This window comes from Diabrotica virgifera, chromosome 6 (assembly GCF_917563875.1).
Source record: "Diabrotica virgifera virgifera chromosome 6, PGI_DIABVI_V3a".
Lineage (NCBI taxonomy): Eukaryota > Metazoa > Arthropoda > Insecta > Coleoptera > Chrysomelidae > Diabrotica > Diabrotica virgifera.
In genome coordinates this window covers 82,218,595-82,237,833 of record NC_065448.1, presented here as the reverse complement: position 1 = coordinate 82,237,833, position 19,239 = coordinate 82,218,595, and the positions used below count along the sequence as shown (strand labels likewise).

The following is a 19,239-nucleotide window of genomic DNA, read 5'->3' as shown; positions in this document are numbered from 1 at the left end:
AGTTTTTGAGACGATTAATCCATTTTTGATATGTATTTCTACCAAAAACACTCACCAGGGGGCGCTACAATGCAATTTTATGAACATCAGAAGTTGTCATTTTCTGATTACTGATGTAGATTGCGGGTGATTGTGTACAAATTTTAAACATTTTTTTACGAAAAAGTGTATTTTAGTAGTTTTTGAGACCAGGAATTCATTTTTTATCTATTTGTACCAAAAATACTCACCAGGGGGAGCTACAGCGCAATTTGCGTCATTTTGTGAGTAAAGCAATGTTAATATTATTATTTTTTCTTTTATTTTTATTTGGTAGATATTAATTTTGTGTTATTAAAAATATTTAACATTAACTTGATAATTATAAAATTTAAAAAAATTAATAATTCTGTTAATGAAATTAATTAAAATATAATAATTAACTAGACCTTAAGCAATTACTTTTATATTAGGTAGGGGATCCCAAGCGGGGATTTCTGCAGTTACTCGAGCACATTAGAATATCACATGGGGAGAAACATTGTACCCTGTAAATGTACCCCTACCATAATATATATTATATGGACTGTAACTACAGGGGATTTCGTTAAGGGGGGTCCGAAAGAATTTATCCTTAGAAAATCTCGAAATCATCAGATTAAGATAAGGTAAGTTAAGTACATGCAGTATATTTAAAAAAATCTTGCGATTTGAGCAGATCCGTAAGGAAATGGATGAGTCACAAAGTTTTACAACTTTGATCGTCGGAAATGAACGTCAGATCGAAAAACTGAAAACTACGTGTTCAATATGTTTCACAAATCTATCAAATGATACCAAACACGACACCCCACGGACAGAGGTGGAGTGTAGGTAACTTTAAAATTTTAAATAGGAACCCCGCGATAATTCGCGAAATGAATATGAGATCAAAAAACTAAAGAATATGTGTTCAATATTTTTTAAAGATGTATCAAATGACATCAAACACGACCACCCACGGTGGTGGGGTGGGGGGTTACTTTAAAACCTTAAAATAGGATTCCCCATTTTTTTATTGCAGATTTGGATTTCTTAGGTAAAAATAAGTAACTTTTATTCGAGACATTTTTTCGAATTATGGATAGATGGCACTGTAATCGGAAAAAATGATTTTTGAAATTTAAACTAAAAAATGGAAAGTCTCCAGTAAAATGGAAAACTTGACTTAAGTTTTTTTGGTTTTCGGACTTAATTTTCACAATCCAATAGGTCTCCATAACGCTCGAGTAAGTGCCAATTTAGCACACCTGTCTCCCCTACTAATACGAACGTATTACATACTAAAAATACATACAGTTAATTCCAAACCCTTCTTTCAGTGCGTCAACGATAAAATGTCGAAATATGACAATTGTAACTAACCTAGAATGACAATTGTAATTTCTTCTCTTGACATTGTGAAAGTATGTAACTATTCTTCAATGAATACATAATTTTCTGACTTCTATTTATAATAATCACGATCGAGAGAATTCGACAAACTATGATGCACAGAAAGAAGGGTTTGGTATTAGCTTTAGTTCAATTAACCAATTAAAATTTTAATTTGACTGTCAAATAAGCGTCAGATCGTTTACGTACCGATCTGAAAATTAGTGTCGATTTTTGCTATTATTACCTTAAATACTAGTTTATAATACTATTTACTCATCAGATAGTAAGTATCAACTGTTGTGTAAAGTGTTAATCATCAAGAGAAAATTGTAACCTCGATCAGTAATAGATGTTTACCTAATAATATTCTATGTTATAGTGTTACAGTGATGTTTTGCCGTACAGTGATGTAGCCATTGAATGGCTACATTCAATGGTATAAAAACATTAACGCTACAAATTAGTCCAGTACTTTTGACTATATAAGTAACAGATAGCAACAACATGTCTGAACTCAACTCTAACAGTAATATTTCTAGTTCACATGCAACTGTTACTATGTCAAAGCCGAAACCTAAATACCTATCCAAAAAGAGCAAACCATAGGTACTAATCAATGCAGAACCAAATTTACTACTACTCGAATATGTCAAGTACATAGGTAACATTGTTAGTCCCATAAACATTTGCTTAGCCTCAAGAATCTCCAATAACAGAATATGCATCTACCTAATAAACTCTGAACTTGCGGAACAAATTATAACTGAATATCCTACGATTACAAAACTACTGTTGAAGTACTAGTAAGAAGACTAGTAACCCACGCTAAAATACTTATAATTTCCAACGTTTGCCCATCAATATTTCACGAGATTACATAGAAACATCTCTAAAGGTTTACAACTTGCTTCACCAATGTCATATCTAAAAGCCGTAATCCCCGGTGATGTGTTTGTGAGATTTTTATGATTTGGGCGCGGAAATTGATAAAAACTTCAACCAATTGTAATATTACTTGTAGCGGTTTGCAATGTAACAAATATTGTCTAAAATCGTTTTAAACAATTATTGTGTATAATTATGAGTTACAAAAATCAGCGAAGGAGATTTAAGAGCCCGCAGTCATGTAACTCCAAGACAAAAAAGGTATAAAATTCTTACAATTAAGATAAAGGCGGAAGTGAGCGCTCTAAAAGTATACAGGCCTGGATCGCGCGTACAAAAAAATAGTTGATTAATAGCAAGCTGAAAATTTGTTAATAGCTTAACGGTGTCTAGTCGGACAAACTTTGATCTTTGGGAACACTGGAACAAGGGAAGTTTTTGTGAAACAGGTTAAGGTTTGGAACGTCAGACTACGAAAACGTCCCATATATTTTGTCAGAATTTCCAATTGATTTGTTACCCTTTCATTAAACACTCACACATTTGCGAAAATCAGACTACTATTTATCACCAACTGGACATTTTAATAAGTCATAAGTCCGATACGTAGAACATGTCAAAGGACAGGAATTATGCTTGGCAAAATATTGCCAAGATGATCAGCAAAATCGAAGTATACAATATTTTGGGAATGGAGGAAAATGTAAGAAACGGCATTCTAACGTTTTCTACACCAAAATTTGACCAAAACCTCGTTTTGAATCATAATAATTTGTTATAATGCCTTATAATGACATTTTTGAGTCCCTCGTATTAATACCTTATATTTTTCCATTGATACTTTATGATAAAATATACAAATTGAGAAAAAATAAGAAGACTGTTCGGGCTTAAATGTTTCAGCTTGAGCTTATTTTTACGTTCCTCAGAAGCTATACATCAAGTTTTAGAAAAATCGAAGATCCAAATTTTTTTGATCCAAAATTGAGTGGTTTGGTTACTCAAAAACATCTAATTTATTATATTTCAAATAAATTTAATTAAGCAAAATATTCTTTAGTAAAGTTTATAATAAACTAATTAATATTACCTATTTTTTGTAACATAAAATCAGGGCTTATTAAATAAAAACGTTGAAAAAATACTATTAACACTGTTTTATCCAAAAAAGTAGTCGTAAAATGACAAAAATTGCATTGTAGCGCCCCCTGGTGAGTGTTTTTGGTACAAATAGATATCAAAAATAGATTCCTCGTCTCAAAAGCTACAAAAATACACTTTTCCGTAATAAAAAAAGTTAAAATTTTGTCCATAATCAACCTCAATGTACATCAGAAGTCGTAAAATGACGAGTTCTGATGTACCTCAAAACTAAAATGAAAAATGTGGCGCCTCGAAATTCATCAGATACCTATGATGTAAAGTTTTTTTTTCACAGAATTCATTCTAGAATCAGAAACTGATTGTGACCCGATGACAAAAAAAATTACTCCGCTCTAATATATATATATATATATATATATATATATATATATATATATATATATATATATCAAACAGATGAAATAGAGAATGTGGAAAAATCCCCTTACGAACAATTCACTGACAATATTGAACAATTTTGATCACTGAGTGTGTTTCAAGGATCTACATCTCATGTTTTTAAATATATATATATATATATATATATATATATATATATATATATATATATATATATATATATATATATATATTAAAGAAAGAGGAGCCGAGGTCTAGGACCTATATATGTAGCTCCATTTGATTAAAAAGAACTATGCAAAAAGAAACCTAAACTTAAGACTACATACGACTTATAAATTAATTTAATTTAAGAGACGAAAAATTATTGTTCCCGTGATACAGAACTAAAAGTCATATTTATTTTTGAAGCAATTTACAGATACAGCCCCGACGACGTCGTGTGGAAGTGAGTTCCAGGTATAAAATATTCTGTTGGATATAGAGTTCTCACGACATTTACTGTGAAACTGTTGTCTGGCTAATTTGTATGGATGACCCCGCAATCTAAGGTCATCACTCAAAGGGAAAAGATGTGAGAGATCTATCCCAAACCTTCCCTGTAACGCTCTATAAGCAATTATTAAATCCCCACGAAGTCGTCCGTCCATAAATGTAGGATAATTTAAGTAGGTTAACCGTTCTTCGTAGGAAGGACGACGACGGCCATGAGAAATTCTTGTTGCCCATCTTTGCACAGATTCAAGTCGATCAGAATCCCTTTGCCAGTCGACATTCCACACGTGTCCGGCAAACTCTAAAATAGGTCTTACATATACACTAAAGAGAGCAACAAAATTTTTTGGCGATATCTTAGAGAAAGTCTTAGATAATAAGTAAACTGATGTTCTAGCTTTATTGCATACCGACTGGATATGCTCAGACCAAGATAATGTTTCCGTCACAAGTACACCCAAGTCTTTTTGCTGCGAAACAGTTTTTAGAGAAACATTTGAAAGTACATACCGATTCCTTGGATTGTTTTTACATGTGTTTAATGGCAAGCACCAATCGTCTACCCACTTAGCAACCTCTTGAAGGTCGGTCTGTAATTGATTGTAACCAGAAAAGGGATTTGCATATAACTTTGTGTCATCAGCGAAAAGCGACATGTTACTTTTAAGGTGAATTGGCAGATCAGCAACGTACACTAGGAACAAAATCGGCCCCAACACTGAACCCTGCGGAACGCCACTGTATACACTAAACATTGAGGAATAACAGTCACCAACGCGTACGCAAAATTTACGGTTTATTAAAAATCCTTTAATCCACTCAAGTAAGTTTCCTCTAATACCGTTATGTTCAAGCTTAAATAGTAGTCTCTTGTGAGGAACTCGATCAAAAGCCTTAGCAAAGTCTAAATATATAATATCAACAGGTTGATTACTGTCCAAACAAAGAGACTAGTCATTAACACATGTTAACATATTAGTAACTACCGATCTTCCAGGTACAAAACCGTGCTGGGAAATAGGAATTCTATTATTGTTTAAGAGAAAGTTCATAACCGATTCGCTAATAACTGATTCCATCAATTTAGCTGCAATGGATGTTAGACTAATTGGTCTATAATTGTCAGGATCTAACTTGTCACCTTTTTTATAAATTGGAGTAACACTAGAGATTTTCCAGCCATCAGGTAAAGTGTGTGACAAAAATGAGGTTTTCATTATAAAACTTAACAGATGGATAATCGAGTTTGCACAGTTCTTAAATAAAATTGCGGCGAAACCGTCTAATCCGGGAGCGGAAAAGGATTTTAAACACAAAATTTTTTGTTTAAGAATCTCTGGATGAAAGTCTATGTCACTAATATCGTAGTTATTTCTTGTAGAAGCAACACGTAAAGTATTCGGAAGAGCCTCCTCGATTGTAAACACTTCTTGAAATTTTTTGGCAAAAATAGTAGCAACTTCCATTTTCACTGGGGTTGGTTCGCCTGTTTCGGTTTTTAAAATAGGTAACGAAACTTTAGATAAAATAGAATTTCTGCCATATTTATAAAGAGGTTTTTTGTTCTTTTTTGAGGACAGTTGGTTTTCAAAATTTTGTTTAGATTTAAAAATAGTTGATGTTAAGTTATTAGAAAAAGTTCGATGATTGAGGTAGTCAGCATTCGTTTTACTTCGTAAATACTTTTTCCATAATGACTTTTTAAATTTAATATAAATTAAATATTTCTGAATTTATCCATGGCTTATTAGGATTACATCTACGTTGCACATAATGAGAGTTCGTGCGCATGGATTCATTCATAAAATTTTCAAAAATTTCCCACTGTTTGTTAACATCCCTACCATTCAACATATCTGCCCAATTTGCAGTAGATACATCTAAGTTTACACGATGATAGTTTATTCTTTTATATATCATTAGCATATTATTTTGTAATATTTCCGACTTGAGGATCTGTATGGAAGTTGAAATAACTGCGTGGTCCGACTTTCCAATTGGAGATGTAACCGAAATATTAGTTAAAAGATTAACATCAGAGGTTAAAGTAAGATCTGGCTGAGAAGGTTGTTGATTCAGACGAAAACGAGTCGGTTCATTGATTATTTGTTCTAATCCAGAATTTTCTAAGAAATTAATAAAAAGCTGAGATTGAGTATCATGAGGGTGATTGATCAGCGGCCAAGAAATGTTGCTTAGATTGAAATCACCAAAAACAATTAAGGTTTTATGTTTGGCTATGAGCGTTTCCAATTGACTGTATAATTCTTGATCACTTTGAACGGAACTGTAACCAGGTCTATACAGGGTGAGGCAGATAAAGGGCCTATTAGAAATATCTCGAGAACTAAAGCTAAGAGAATCTTGAAAATTGGAATACAGGGGTTTTGAGGTATGAACTATTTAATGAAAATATTTTCTTCTCTTTGCTACTTCCGGTTATACCAGAAGTTGATTGTAACTTCGTTTTTTTTTAAATGGGACAACCTGTATATTTTTACATTTTTGGATTCTCCTCGATTTCTTCTTTCTTAAAATATAAGGTTTTGTAATATTATACAGGGTAGGTTCAAAGATAATTACGTTTTCTTATTATTTTCGTAGCAACATTAACACCCTGTAGGATTGTAGTAGATTGGCATAATAAACTCTATTAATGTTCAAATGATTTTTAATATAGTCTACTATTGTTAAGAGTTATTGCTATAGTTAAATTTTTCATTTTAGTATTATACAGGGTTGGTCGAAAGTTGGAATGAGTATTTTCTGAGTTTTTTTAAATGGAACACCCTGTATTTTAGTATTGTTATGAAATGCTATTTTATGGTACTTTTTAATTTCTTAAGCATTCCCTACACCTAACTTCTTTAATTTGTGAGTTATTGGTGATTCAAGCCAAACATTAATTGCAACACAAAATAGGTGAAATTGTATCAGGTTGGCCGTGAAAATATTCAGTCACGAATAATTTTTTGAAAATAAACACATATTAATCTATACTGACACTAAAAATTGCCAATAATGGTTCAGGTTTCAAAATACCATCGAAGTTAAGATGGTTGGTGCGATTAACAATTAAGCACAAACTAAAGCAGTTAGGTATAGGGAATGCTTAAGAAAGTAAAAAGTACCATGAAATATCATTTCATTACAATACTAAAATATAGGGTGTTCCATTTAAGAAAACTCAGAAAATACTCATTCCGAGTTTCGACCCACCCTGTATACTAAAATTAAAAATTTAGCTACACTAATAATTGTTAACAATAGTAGACTATATTAAAAACCATTTGAACATAAATAGAGTTTATTATGTCAAACTACTACAATCCTACAGGGTGTGAATATTGCTACGAAATTAATAAGTAAACGTAATTATCTTTTAACCGACCCTGTATAATCTTACAAAACCTTATATTTTAAGAAAGAACAAATCGAGGAGAATCCAAAAATGTAAAAATATACAGGGTGTCCCATTTAAAAAAAACGAAGTTATAAGCAACTTCCGGTATAACCGGAAGTACCAAATAGATGAAAATATTTTCATTAAATAGATCAGTCTTCAAAACCCCCTTATTCCAATTTTCATAATTCAGTTGTCTTTAGTTCTCGAGATATTTCTAATAGGCCCTTTATCTGCCTCACCCTATATATACAAGCTATAGCAAAATTTATTTTTAACTTTTTAGAAGAAAAATTAAACGTCAACCCTTCATAATGGTGATCAGAGAAGTTTTCACAAACAATGTTAAATTGGCAGAAGTCAGATTCCTTTGCATATATGCAACATCCGCCTCCTATTCCCCCTATGCTGTCTGCTCTAAAAATTTAATACCTAGGTATATTTACCATGAGTCCAAAATATTTTTGTGCAACCAAGATTCGGATACTAAGAACAGTGAAGATTTTTCGCATTGCATAAAAGTAATGGTATCTAAAAATTTCGCTTGCAGAGAACAAAGATTAGTATACATAATACGTCATTGATGAAAGCTCGAACTCAGTTTTTTGGTGAAAGATCAATTATACAGGGAATACCTTTCTCATACTTGATTGTGACGTTTTTTTCTCCATTTTCGATGCATTGATTTAATTTAAGACGCAGGTCTTTTAAGTATTGTTCTTGCATTGGAGTTTTATCGTCATCAATCTTTATGTTTTTGTATTGTGTGTTCAGTAGTTTCCTTTTGTTTTTTAAAATAATTTTAGCGACGTGTGCATTCGGAAAAATAACTTTTAATGGACGTGGAAATTTACAGTGATACATTGGTACTTTATGTATAGGGAGACACATTACGTTAGTCAGTTACAAAAACTCCCTAATAATAGGTATTGGTTAAATATATTTTAGGTACTTTCTAATATCAGGTTGTGATACAATAGAATAAACATTTAAGACTTAAATTGATACTAATAATGAGAGAAATTTATAGTCACTTTCAAAACTATAAAAATAAAACTTAATACATACATATGCGCTCTGAGCTTCACTGGTTTCGCTACTCTAGCGGATTACTAATGCAACTTTCGCCAGGAATTTTTAAATTTATTATTTAATTGTTATCGCTTAACAGGTTGACTGCCACGGTGGGCGTACACGCACGCTACCTAATTCTCCCAATATGCCCCAGCAGGCGTATACACCGGCTATGCACTTAACTAATATGTGCTTGGCATATGGGCCAATTTTTTAAATTTATATATGGGCTGTCAACCTGTTAATATTTACATCACAAAAAAGTAATCAAATTGTAATCGATTTTTTTAAGATTTTGCCAATCATTTAAACGTTCTATTAATGAAATATTAATTTCAAACTTCGGATACTGTCACAATTATCGTGTAGATGGCGCTTAGATTAATTTATAATTACATAATAGGATATATTAAAAAAACTTAAATTCAGTATTTAAAACGTAAGTATATTTAAGGTAAAAATATACACCACAGCTTTGACAAACTAATATTTTTTCTTATTAATGTTTTTAATTTCAATGTTTTAAATTAATCACTTTGACATTTATGTCAAATTTCCACCGAACGTTCACTGATTTGTGACTACTGGCGCTCACAAAATTTTAAATATCCCCTCTACCTACGAGCTCACAGCATATACAAAGCATAAATGGGAAACAATGTCTTCTCCTTCTTCTTTTAGTTTCTTGGCCTGCACTTCTTAGGTACTTGGTCAGTTCTCGTAAGTAATAGGATTTATTTAGCTTTTTAGCTATTACATTACAAATAAACATTTACATATATTTAAATAACTATAACTTAAAAACGAAAAATCAACTAATTCTTAAAATACAATTTTTTTAACCTACTTTTGAAGACTTTAACATTTGGTGAATCTTTTCTAGATGGTAGCCTGTTATATATTCTTAGTCCTTCAACAAAAAGAGTTTTTTCCATGGCACTTGTATTGAACCTTTCAATATGATAATTATCAAATCTTAAGTTAAACTGACCTAACAAAAGTGATCTTTTAATGACATAATTATTGAAGTATTGAGGAGCTTGCTTGTTAATAATTTTAAATATTAACACCAAACATGACTCAGTAATAAGCTGATTAACATCTAAAAAATTTAATGTTTCCAGCATAAAGTTTATAGAGGTATACTTGCTACATCCAAGGACAATTCTCATAGCTTTATTTTGAAGCAACTGCAAACTATATACCTGTTCATTTGAACATGAAATAAACAGTGACATACAATAATTAAAATGCGGAAATATTATTGTATTATACACAACCTTCCTAGACCATCGGGAAAGCCCTTTAGATATTCTAGAGAAGTAACCGATTTTTTTACCAATTTTTTTACACAGAAAATTTCTATGTTTGGTAAAATTTAACTGTGGATCAAATAAAATTCCAAGATATTTAATTTCATCTACATAACTTATTATATCTTCACCTATTTTAATACTAAAATTTCCTTGATTAAATTTAGAACAATTTATCTTAGTACCCAAAATCATACACTTAGTTTTTTGAGCATTTAGTTTCAATTTATTTGCCATCAACCAATTGTTAAGAATATCTAATTCATCATTTATTGTTTGAACTAAATTATTAAAATCTTGTCCAGACACAGAAATTAATGTATCATCTGCAAACAGATTTACAAATGAATTTTTAAGATAGAGATGTAGATCATTTATATATAAAACAAATAATAATGGTCCAAGAACGCTTCCTTGGGGAACTCCATATATAGTATCTATTTCGTCTGAAATATTATTATTTACTTTAGTTTTTTTACATCTACCGTTTAGATAATTTTCTAGCCATTTGAACACAACTCCAGTTATTCCATAATTTTTGCATTTCGTTAATAACATATGCCTGTCTATTGTTTCAAAAGCCGTATTTAGATTGTAATTGGAAGGGAATCCTGTTTTCAAAGCGTCTGGATTTTTCCATATTCCCTTCGTTAAATATATTGTAATATGATGTCAAATAACTATTTTATATTTTAATTTGAAATATTGTTATAAATTTATTGATCTTTCTTGAGGTTTGGTCATTAATATTATGTAGGAGATTTTGTATTGAAATGGGGGTTGGATTTCCTATATTAACAAGTTCCTGATATAGGTCAAATTGATTCGTTTTGTTAATTGGGCGTTCAAGTAACATACAAGTTATACTTCCTATCTGTCCACATTCACTGTGAATTTGTGGAACCAAGGGTTTACAGAAAAATCACTTTGGCAGTGTTGATACTTTTAATTTTAAACTGTTTTGTCCATTCAACTTTAAACTCATTTACAATTGTTTGTTTAATAAACGGTAAAGAGTCAAATTTATCAATTTTAATTTCTGCAGGAACATTTAAATTCTTGCCTATATTTGCCAATTTATTAGCCTCTGTATTCTCCTTTACTCCAGTATGACCAGGAATCCAAGCTAAGATTAAGGGAAACAATGTCAAAGGAACCAAGAGACATGCATGTATTATAAAGCAAAGACTATCATACATAAGTAAAATTGACAAAATAATATGTAAAAACAGTCTACCTTTAATTTTTAGTCTCACCTGACTCCTCTTTGGGTTCATTCTTAACATCTTCAATTTCAATTTCTGTATGTAGCTGACTGTGTATAGCTTTATTCCATTCCAAATCATATTCCTCGTTCTCTTCTTTAATTGCAACTTTGAAATCTTTTATAGCTTCTGTGGCTTTCATAATTTCACAATTATGCCAACAAATTTGTAATTTTAATTAAAAATGTTTAATTAATTTAATTAACCAATAAATAAGACAGGACCGCGATAGTCGTGACGTCAAAACGTCAAAAAAAGGTTCCAAACATAGAAAAAAGTGTTGTGTGATTTGGTAGAATGCGATCTTACCCTTCAAAAAATATGTCACGTATAGGGCTTTTCATTCACAGTCATTTGTTTCGAGCTTCTGTCATATCTCGTATAATACATATATATTAATATAGATTATATGAGGCCATAAGAGCCAGAGTGACCTAACTGATAAGAGCATTACTTTATATTTTACATAATCAAAGAAAATGATCAGAAACTATCAATGTCCGATTGTTTTAGTAATTGTATGTTGATCAATAATGATCCTTGGTCAACATAAAACTACTAAAACAATCTGCCATTGTTTGCTTCTGATCATTTTCTTTGATTATGTAAAGTAATGCTAAAAGCAGTTAGGCCACTCTGGATCTCATGGCCTCATATGATATACACAGATTATACAACATATGACAGAAGCTCGAAACAAATGACAATCGATGAAAAGCCCTATTTCAGCACCGCCTGGATTCCGTGCACTGTAGATATCTACACGTCGCTTTCTATCGATGTCAATTTTCGTAAAAATATTTGAATTTTTAGCTTTAATTGAATTATTTTCTAGTTTTGATAGGTTATACTCTAATTGATGTTGAAGACAAGAAAATATTTGAAATAAAACTAAAAATTAAAATATATTGACATCGCGCCGATCGCTTTCTATTAATGGTAATATATTTGAATTTTTAGTTTTAATTCAAATATTTTCTTGCTTTAACTAAGGCCCGCTTGCTCATTCGCAGTTCAACTCTAGTTCAGCGCCATTATCGAGTTCAAGGCACGAAGTGCATTGTTCGGTGGTACGCACTTCACGCCTTGAACTCGGTAATGCCGCTGAACTAGAGTTGAACTGCGAATGAGCAAGCGGGCCTAAGTGTCACTTCAGCATCAATTAGAGTATAACCTAGCAAAACTAGAAAATAATTCAATTAAAGCTAAAAATTCAAATATTTTTACGAAAATTGACATCGATAGAAAGCGAGGTGTAGATAACGAGCGATCCACAATTATTGGGATCCAAGCTAGCCGTGCAAAAAATTACGTATGTCTTGTTTTAATCTGAATTTATATCATTGGTTTATCAATTAATTGTGATTAACATTATAAAACATAAAAAATCAGTAAAAAACATTTAACACATAACTTAAAAAAAAGAATTAACAAAATTATAAGTAACAATAATAAATAAAATCAAACAAGATGCTGTATATACAGCGTGTCTACTTGAGTTGGAAACATATGGGAAACTTTTTTTTTATTAATTTTACGAAAAAAAGTTATTCTTTATAAAAAGTTCTGCATGCCCCAAAACCTAAGATTCAATTATCAGATATCAAATTTTCTCAATATTATACGAGGTATGTCAAAAAATATGAATTTCGGCTAAGGGTAAAGTACCTTTATTTCTCTCAATATCGAAAATTCTTATGATAAAAAGTTATTTGGAATTAAAAACTAAGATGAAATATGCAATTACAGGCTTCTTATTGAAAAAAAAAATATTTTTCTCAAATTTATGGATACCCAACATCGTTTTTAATTATTACAAATATCATAACTCGTTTATTATTCATTTTACGAAAAAAAGTTATTCTTCATAAAAAACTTTGCATGGTCTAAAATCTAAGACACAACGATGATATATCAACTTTTATTAATTTTATACGAGGTGTGTCAAAAAATATGAAATTCGCTCAATATTATAGCACCTTTATATTTCACAGTATTTCAATTAGAAGGATGTAATTGCATATTGACACATAGTTTTTAATTCTAAACAACTTTTTTAATAACCGTTTTCAATATTGTGAAAAATAAAGCTACTTTACTCTTGAGTGAAATTCATATTTTTTGACATAACTCGTATAAAATTAATAAAATGTCATATCTGTTGGTTGAATCTTCGGTCTTAGGACATACAGAGATTTTTATAAAGAATACCTTTTTTTCGTAAAAGTAATAATAAAAGAGTTATCGTATGTGTAATGAATAAAAACGAAGTTAGTATCAATAAATTTGAGAAAAATTTGGAAAATATTTTTTTCCAATTAGAAGCATGTAATTACATATTTGAGCTTGGTTTTTATTTCCAAACAACTTTTCATAATAAGAATTTTCGATATTGACAGAAATAAAGGTACTTTACCCTTAGCCGAAATTCATATTTTTTGACATACCTCGTATAATATTGAGAAAATTTGATATCTGATAATTGAATCTTAGGTTTTGGGGCATGCAGAACTTTTTATAAAGAATAACTTTTTTTCGTAAAATTAATAATAAAAAAGTTTCCCATATGTTTCCAACTCAAGTAGACACGCTGTATATCCACCACCAGCATCCCTACATAACCTAACTTTTCTTGCTAAGTTGACGTACACTGCAAAGTTGACGTAAACCCAAATCACACAACACTTTTTTCTATGACGTAAACTGGAAAGTATATCTGAATTAAGAATAGACATGCACTGTATAGCTATCTCTGTCGTTCAGAGCCACCTATGGTGACAATAATTTTGGATCACACGTTATCTACAGTGCACGGAATCCGGGGCCTGGAAAATTGGAAGGATACTACAAATCTGGCCTCCACATAAGTGGTCTGTAGCTTCGACATGATAGGTGTGAAATTTTAAACGTTCTTGCTGTTGATTGGATAGGAAGGGTAGCGTTATCTAGCCTCCACGCTAGGTACACCTTAGCCTCCATACGGTACTTCCAATATTTAATATTGTTTTATTCAAGTGGACAATAAAGGTAAAACACAAACAACTTTTGTTTCTTAATTATTTATTTGTACAATAATGTGACATTTTACATAGAAGTATGAGTATTTAATTTCGATTAAATATATGTTTACTTGTTGAATTTATCGGCTGCACACAACAGCTGATCGGCCATTAGACCCAACAACAAAACGCGAAATAAAATGTGTATTTTAAAACTGTTGGATAAACAGTACCTACAATCAGAAAAACTTACCTTTAAAAAGGTACTCGATTATGAAATAACAAAAATATCAAAAAACACGACTGAATATCAGCTTTTTATGGTGACACAAACTAAACACAAACACCAAACACATCACATAACCGACCATATATGTTATGTTCGTGTAAAACTCCCTTAACCATGAATGTAGGTTGGTACTACTGTCATCTGAACGACAGCTGTCACATACTTAATACTGCGATAGAAAATGGAAACCATGTGCATAATTCTTTAAAAATAAAGTATTTTACATCGAGTATTATTTCATTACAAATACTTACGTCCTTTAAGTACAAAGGACTTGACATTTGGCGACGAGGATAATGGATACAAATATTACAGACACTACAACGCTTCCAACTACAGCCGGTACAAACACGAGTTCCTCGACTACAACTGCGATAGTTGCACCTGCTACAGCTCCAGTAATGTCTACACAAGTTTCTACATTCCAGTTTTCCGTTGAACCTTTTAACCAGACAGCTACAAAATGGTCCAGGTGGGTAAAACGGCTGGAAGGAGCATACAAAGTTTTTAAAATTCCAGAGGAAATGAAATTGCCCTATTTACTACATTACATGGGGTCGGAAGCATACGATACACTGTGCGATAAACTAGCTCCAGAGGTCCCTGAAGACAAGTCATATGAGGATACAGTTAAGTTAATGGATAATTTTTACAACCCTGCACCACTTGAAATTGCTGAAATATTTAGGTTTCAATCAAAAAGACAAGCAGAAGGCGAAAGTATACAAGAATACCTACATTCTCTACAGAAACTTGCCATAAACTGCAACTTTTCCACATATTTAAAAAGTGCTATACGAAATCAGTTTGTTTTTGGTTTACAGTCAAAGAGGATTCAAGCCAGACTATTAGAAACAAAGGGATTGGACTTGGACCGAGCCGTAGAAATTGCAGCAAGCATGGAAACTTCAGAAAAGGATAGTAATCAATTTTCTCACAACAATAATTACAATCAGGCTAGTATAAATGTTTTAAATGCGAAAGCAAAAAGTTTTCATAAAAATACAAACACTAGTAAATTTAATGATAATAATACAGTAAATAATCATAGTAGCTCTCCTAATAATACTTTTACAATGTCAAATAACCGTAATAGGGCTTGTTATAGATGCGGAGACACCTCGCATTTAGCCGATAAATGTAATAAAAAGCATTTAATCTGTAACTTTTGTAAAAATGTCGGACACATTCAAAAAGTTTGTTTAAAGGCACAACAAAATTCACACAGGCAAGTAAATTCAGTAAACTCTGCTCAAGAGGTCTTAGAAGTAAATGCTGGAAATTGCAAAGATAAATTTTTTATAAATTTAAAAGTGAATGGTAATATTTTAAATTTTGAAATTGATTCTGGCGCTGCTGTTACAATCATAAATAAAAATATATTTGAAAAATATTTTCCTGCATTACAATTACAAAAATCGGATGTTAAATTAACTACATACTGCAAAAATAATTTGAATGTTTTAGGTTTAGTTTCAGTGGAGGTTGAGCACCAGGAATTAAAGCACACTCTAAAGTTGTATGTGGTGGATGGTGATGGCTACTCACTGGTTGGTCGAGAGTGGATACATGCTCTGGAAATCAATTTACATCAGGTAAATACAATTCTACATGAAAATTTTGAAATTGCAACTTTGTTAGATAAATATAAACATTTATTTGAAAAGTCAGTTGGTGAAATAAAAGGGTTAGAGGCTGAAATTTATCTAAAACCTGGTACTAAAGCAAAATTTTGTAAGGCCCGTCCTGTAGCTTTTGCATTACGCCCTAAAGTTGAGGCAGAATTAGAGTCCTTAGTAAATCAGGGAGTCTTAAAGAAAGTAGCATTTTCGGACTGGGCAACTCCTATTGTTCCTGTAGTTAAACAAAATGGGGACATACGCATTTGTGGTGATTTTAAAATCACATTAAACCCTTGCATTGAAGTGGATGAATACCCTTTACCTACACCAGATGACCTACTTTCCCAATTAGCAGGTGGGGACAAATATACAAAAATAGATATTACGAAAGCTTACTTACACTTGCCAATAAAAGATGAAATGAAACATTTACTTACATTAAACACCCATAAAGGTTTATTTCAACCAAATCGATTAATGTTTGGAATTGCTAGTGCTCCTGCCAAATGGCAACGTTTAATGGAGCAAATGCTACAAGGAATAGATGGTATTTCAATATTTCAGGATGATATAAGAATTACAGCTCCAAATAATACCTTACATTTACAAAGACTTGAACAAGTTTTAAAGAAATTATCTGAACATAATTTACATATAAATTTGGATAAAAGCGAATTTTTCAAAGACGAGATTGACTACTGTGGATATAAGATGAGTAAAACGGGTGTGTCTACTAGTGCAGATAAGGTAACTGCAATTGCAAATGCTCCAATACCTACAAACAGAACTCAAGTTCGGAGTTTCTGTGGCCTAATTAATTATTACAGACGTTTTTTAAAAGATACTTCTACAATTTTACAACCATTAAATAATTTACTTAAAAAGAATGTCAATTTTAAATGGTCGAATACTTGTCAAACTGCGTTTGACAAAGCAAAAAAACTCATTTGTTCTAGAAATGTTTTATGTCACTATGACCCAAATTTACCATTAGTCCTAGCAACTGATGCATCACCCTATGGGGTAGGTGCAGTACTTTCACATATCTTTTCAGATGGTACAGAGAGACCCTTACAGTTTGCTTCTCAAACTCTTACTACTACACAGCAAAGGTACTCACAAATAGACAAAGAAGCTTACAGCATAATTTTTGGAGTAAAAAAATTTTACAATTATTTATGTGCTAGGAAATTTACTTTGCTCACTGATCATAAACCGTTAGTTCAAATTTTTGCACCTGATAAAAGCCTACCAGTTTTAAGTGCAACAAGAATGCAACATTATGCAATTTTCTTACAAGGTTTGAATTATGACATTCGTTACAAAAATACAGATTCTCATCTCAATGCTGACGCACTTTCACGTCTACCTATAAAATCAGAACAAAATTTCACACATGATGAGCCAGATATTTTTGAAATAAATCAAATTGAAACTTTGCCTACAAATATTAGAGATCTAGCTTTTCATACAAAAAATGATCATACCTTAAAAAAATTACTTGTTGGGTTAAAAACAGGAAAACCTGTTGATAAACGATTTAGCTTCAATATAAATCAAGCTGAATTTTCATTACAATCTGATGTTATTATGAGAGGACAAAGAGTAGTTATACCTACTAAATTGAGAAATAAAATTTTGACAGAATTACATACTGCACATTTTGGAATAGTTAGAATGAAATCTTTAGCTCGTAGTTATTGCTGGTGGCCTCACATAGACCAGGATATTGAGTCACTTTGTAAAAATTGTTTAGAGTGCAATAAGCACAAGAACAACCCAATTAAAGATAATTCTCATATATGGGAGCCACCAAAATTTTGTTTTGAACGAGTGCATGCTGATTACGCTGGACCTTTCAATGGAGGTTATTATTTTATATTGGTAGATTCCTTCAGTAAATGGCCTGAAATTCATTTTACAAAAAATACTACTACAAAAACTACTATTGAAATTTGCCGAAAAATTTTTACAACTTTTGGTATTCCTAAAGTTTTTGTTACAGACAATGGTAGACAATTTGACTCTCATGAGTTTAGAACTTTTATGAAAGATAATGGAATTACACAAAAATTTACTGCACCCTACCATCCTGCAACTAATGGACAGGGAGAGAGATATGTCCAAATACTGAAAAAATGTTTAAGGGCTATGCGAAGTGAGGGAAATGACAGGGAGTTTGAATTATGTAAGCTACTTATGCAATACCGCAGAAGCCCACATACAGTTACAGGTAAAAGTCCCTCAGAACTTATGTTAGGAAGACAAATAAGGAATAGATTAGATTTACTTAAACCTTCATGTAGTGATAGAGTTACCTATACTGATATGAGTCTAAGAAACTTTGATATAGGAACTAGGGTTTCCGTGAGGGATTATTTTCATTCTAAATGGCAATTTGGCATTATTGTACTCAGATTAGGGTTATTGCATTATTTAATTCAGTTAGATGATGGTAGAACATGGAAACGTCATGTAGACCAAATACGGCAAATTGGGGAATATAGTCCATCTCAAAATAATCCAACATGTTACATTCCGGATACCATTACTCACAATTTGATTCCGAGGGAGGCATCAATTCCAGAGCACAGTGTCTCACCACCACCTACCGAAGTGATTACTGATGAATCCGAAATTTCAAACAATATGGAAAGTTCGAATAGTGTACCTGGGGCTCAAACTGAAACTGAGGAACCCATTTTAAGGCGTTCCACTAGAGTAAGGAAACCTGTTACCAGACTGAATTTGTAAGTACTTTTACTTCTAGTTAACTTTTGTAATTCATGGTCAAGGGAGGAGGTGTTATGTTCGTGTAAAACTCCCTTAACCATGAATGTAGGTTGGTACTACTGTCATCTGAACGACAGCTGTCACATACTTAATACTGCGATAGAAAATGGAAACCATGTGCATAATTCTTTAAAAATAAAGTATTTTACATCGAGTATTATTTCATTACAAATACTTACGTCCTTTAAGTACAAAGGACTTGA

The 19,239-nt window shown here is 31.7% G+C and overlaps 1 protein-coding gene across 2 annotated transcripts in view; it reads right to left on the bottom strand.

Moving 5' to 3' along the window:
- Positions 1-11,734, bottom strand: part of LOC126886479 (zinc finger protein 235-like) — a 40,008-nt gene extending 28,274 nt beyond the window's left edge. Inside the window, exon 1 of one of the 2 annotated variants that reach the window (XM_050653436.1) lies at positions 11,306-11,734. In XM_050653436.1, the coding sequence (XP_050509393.1) occupies positions 11,306-11,414 (109 nt within the window). In that variant the 5' untranslated portion in view covers positions 11,415-11,734. The remainder of the gene's footprint in view (positions 1-11,305) is intronic. The other variant, XM_050653435.1, reaches the window with a different exon arrangement.
- Between the last annotated feature and the right edge of the window lie 7,505 nt (positions 11,735-19,239).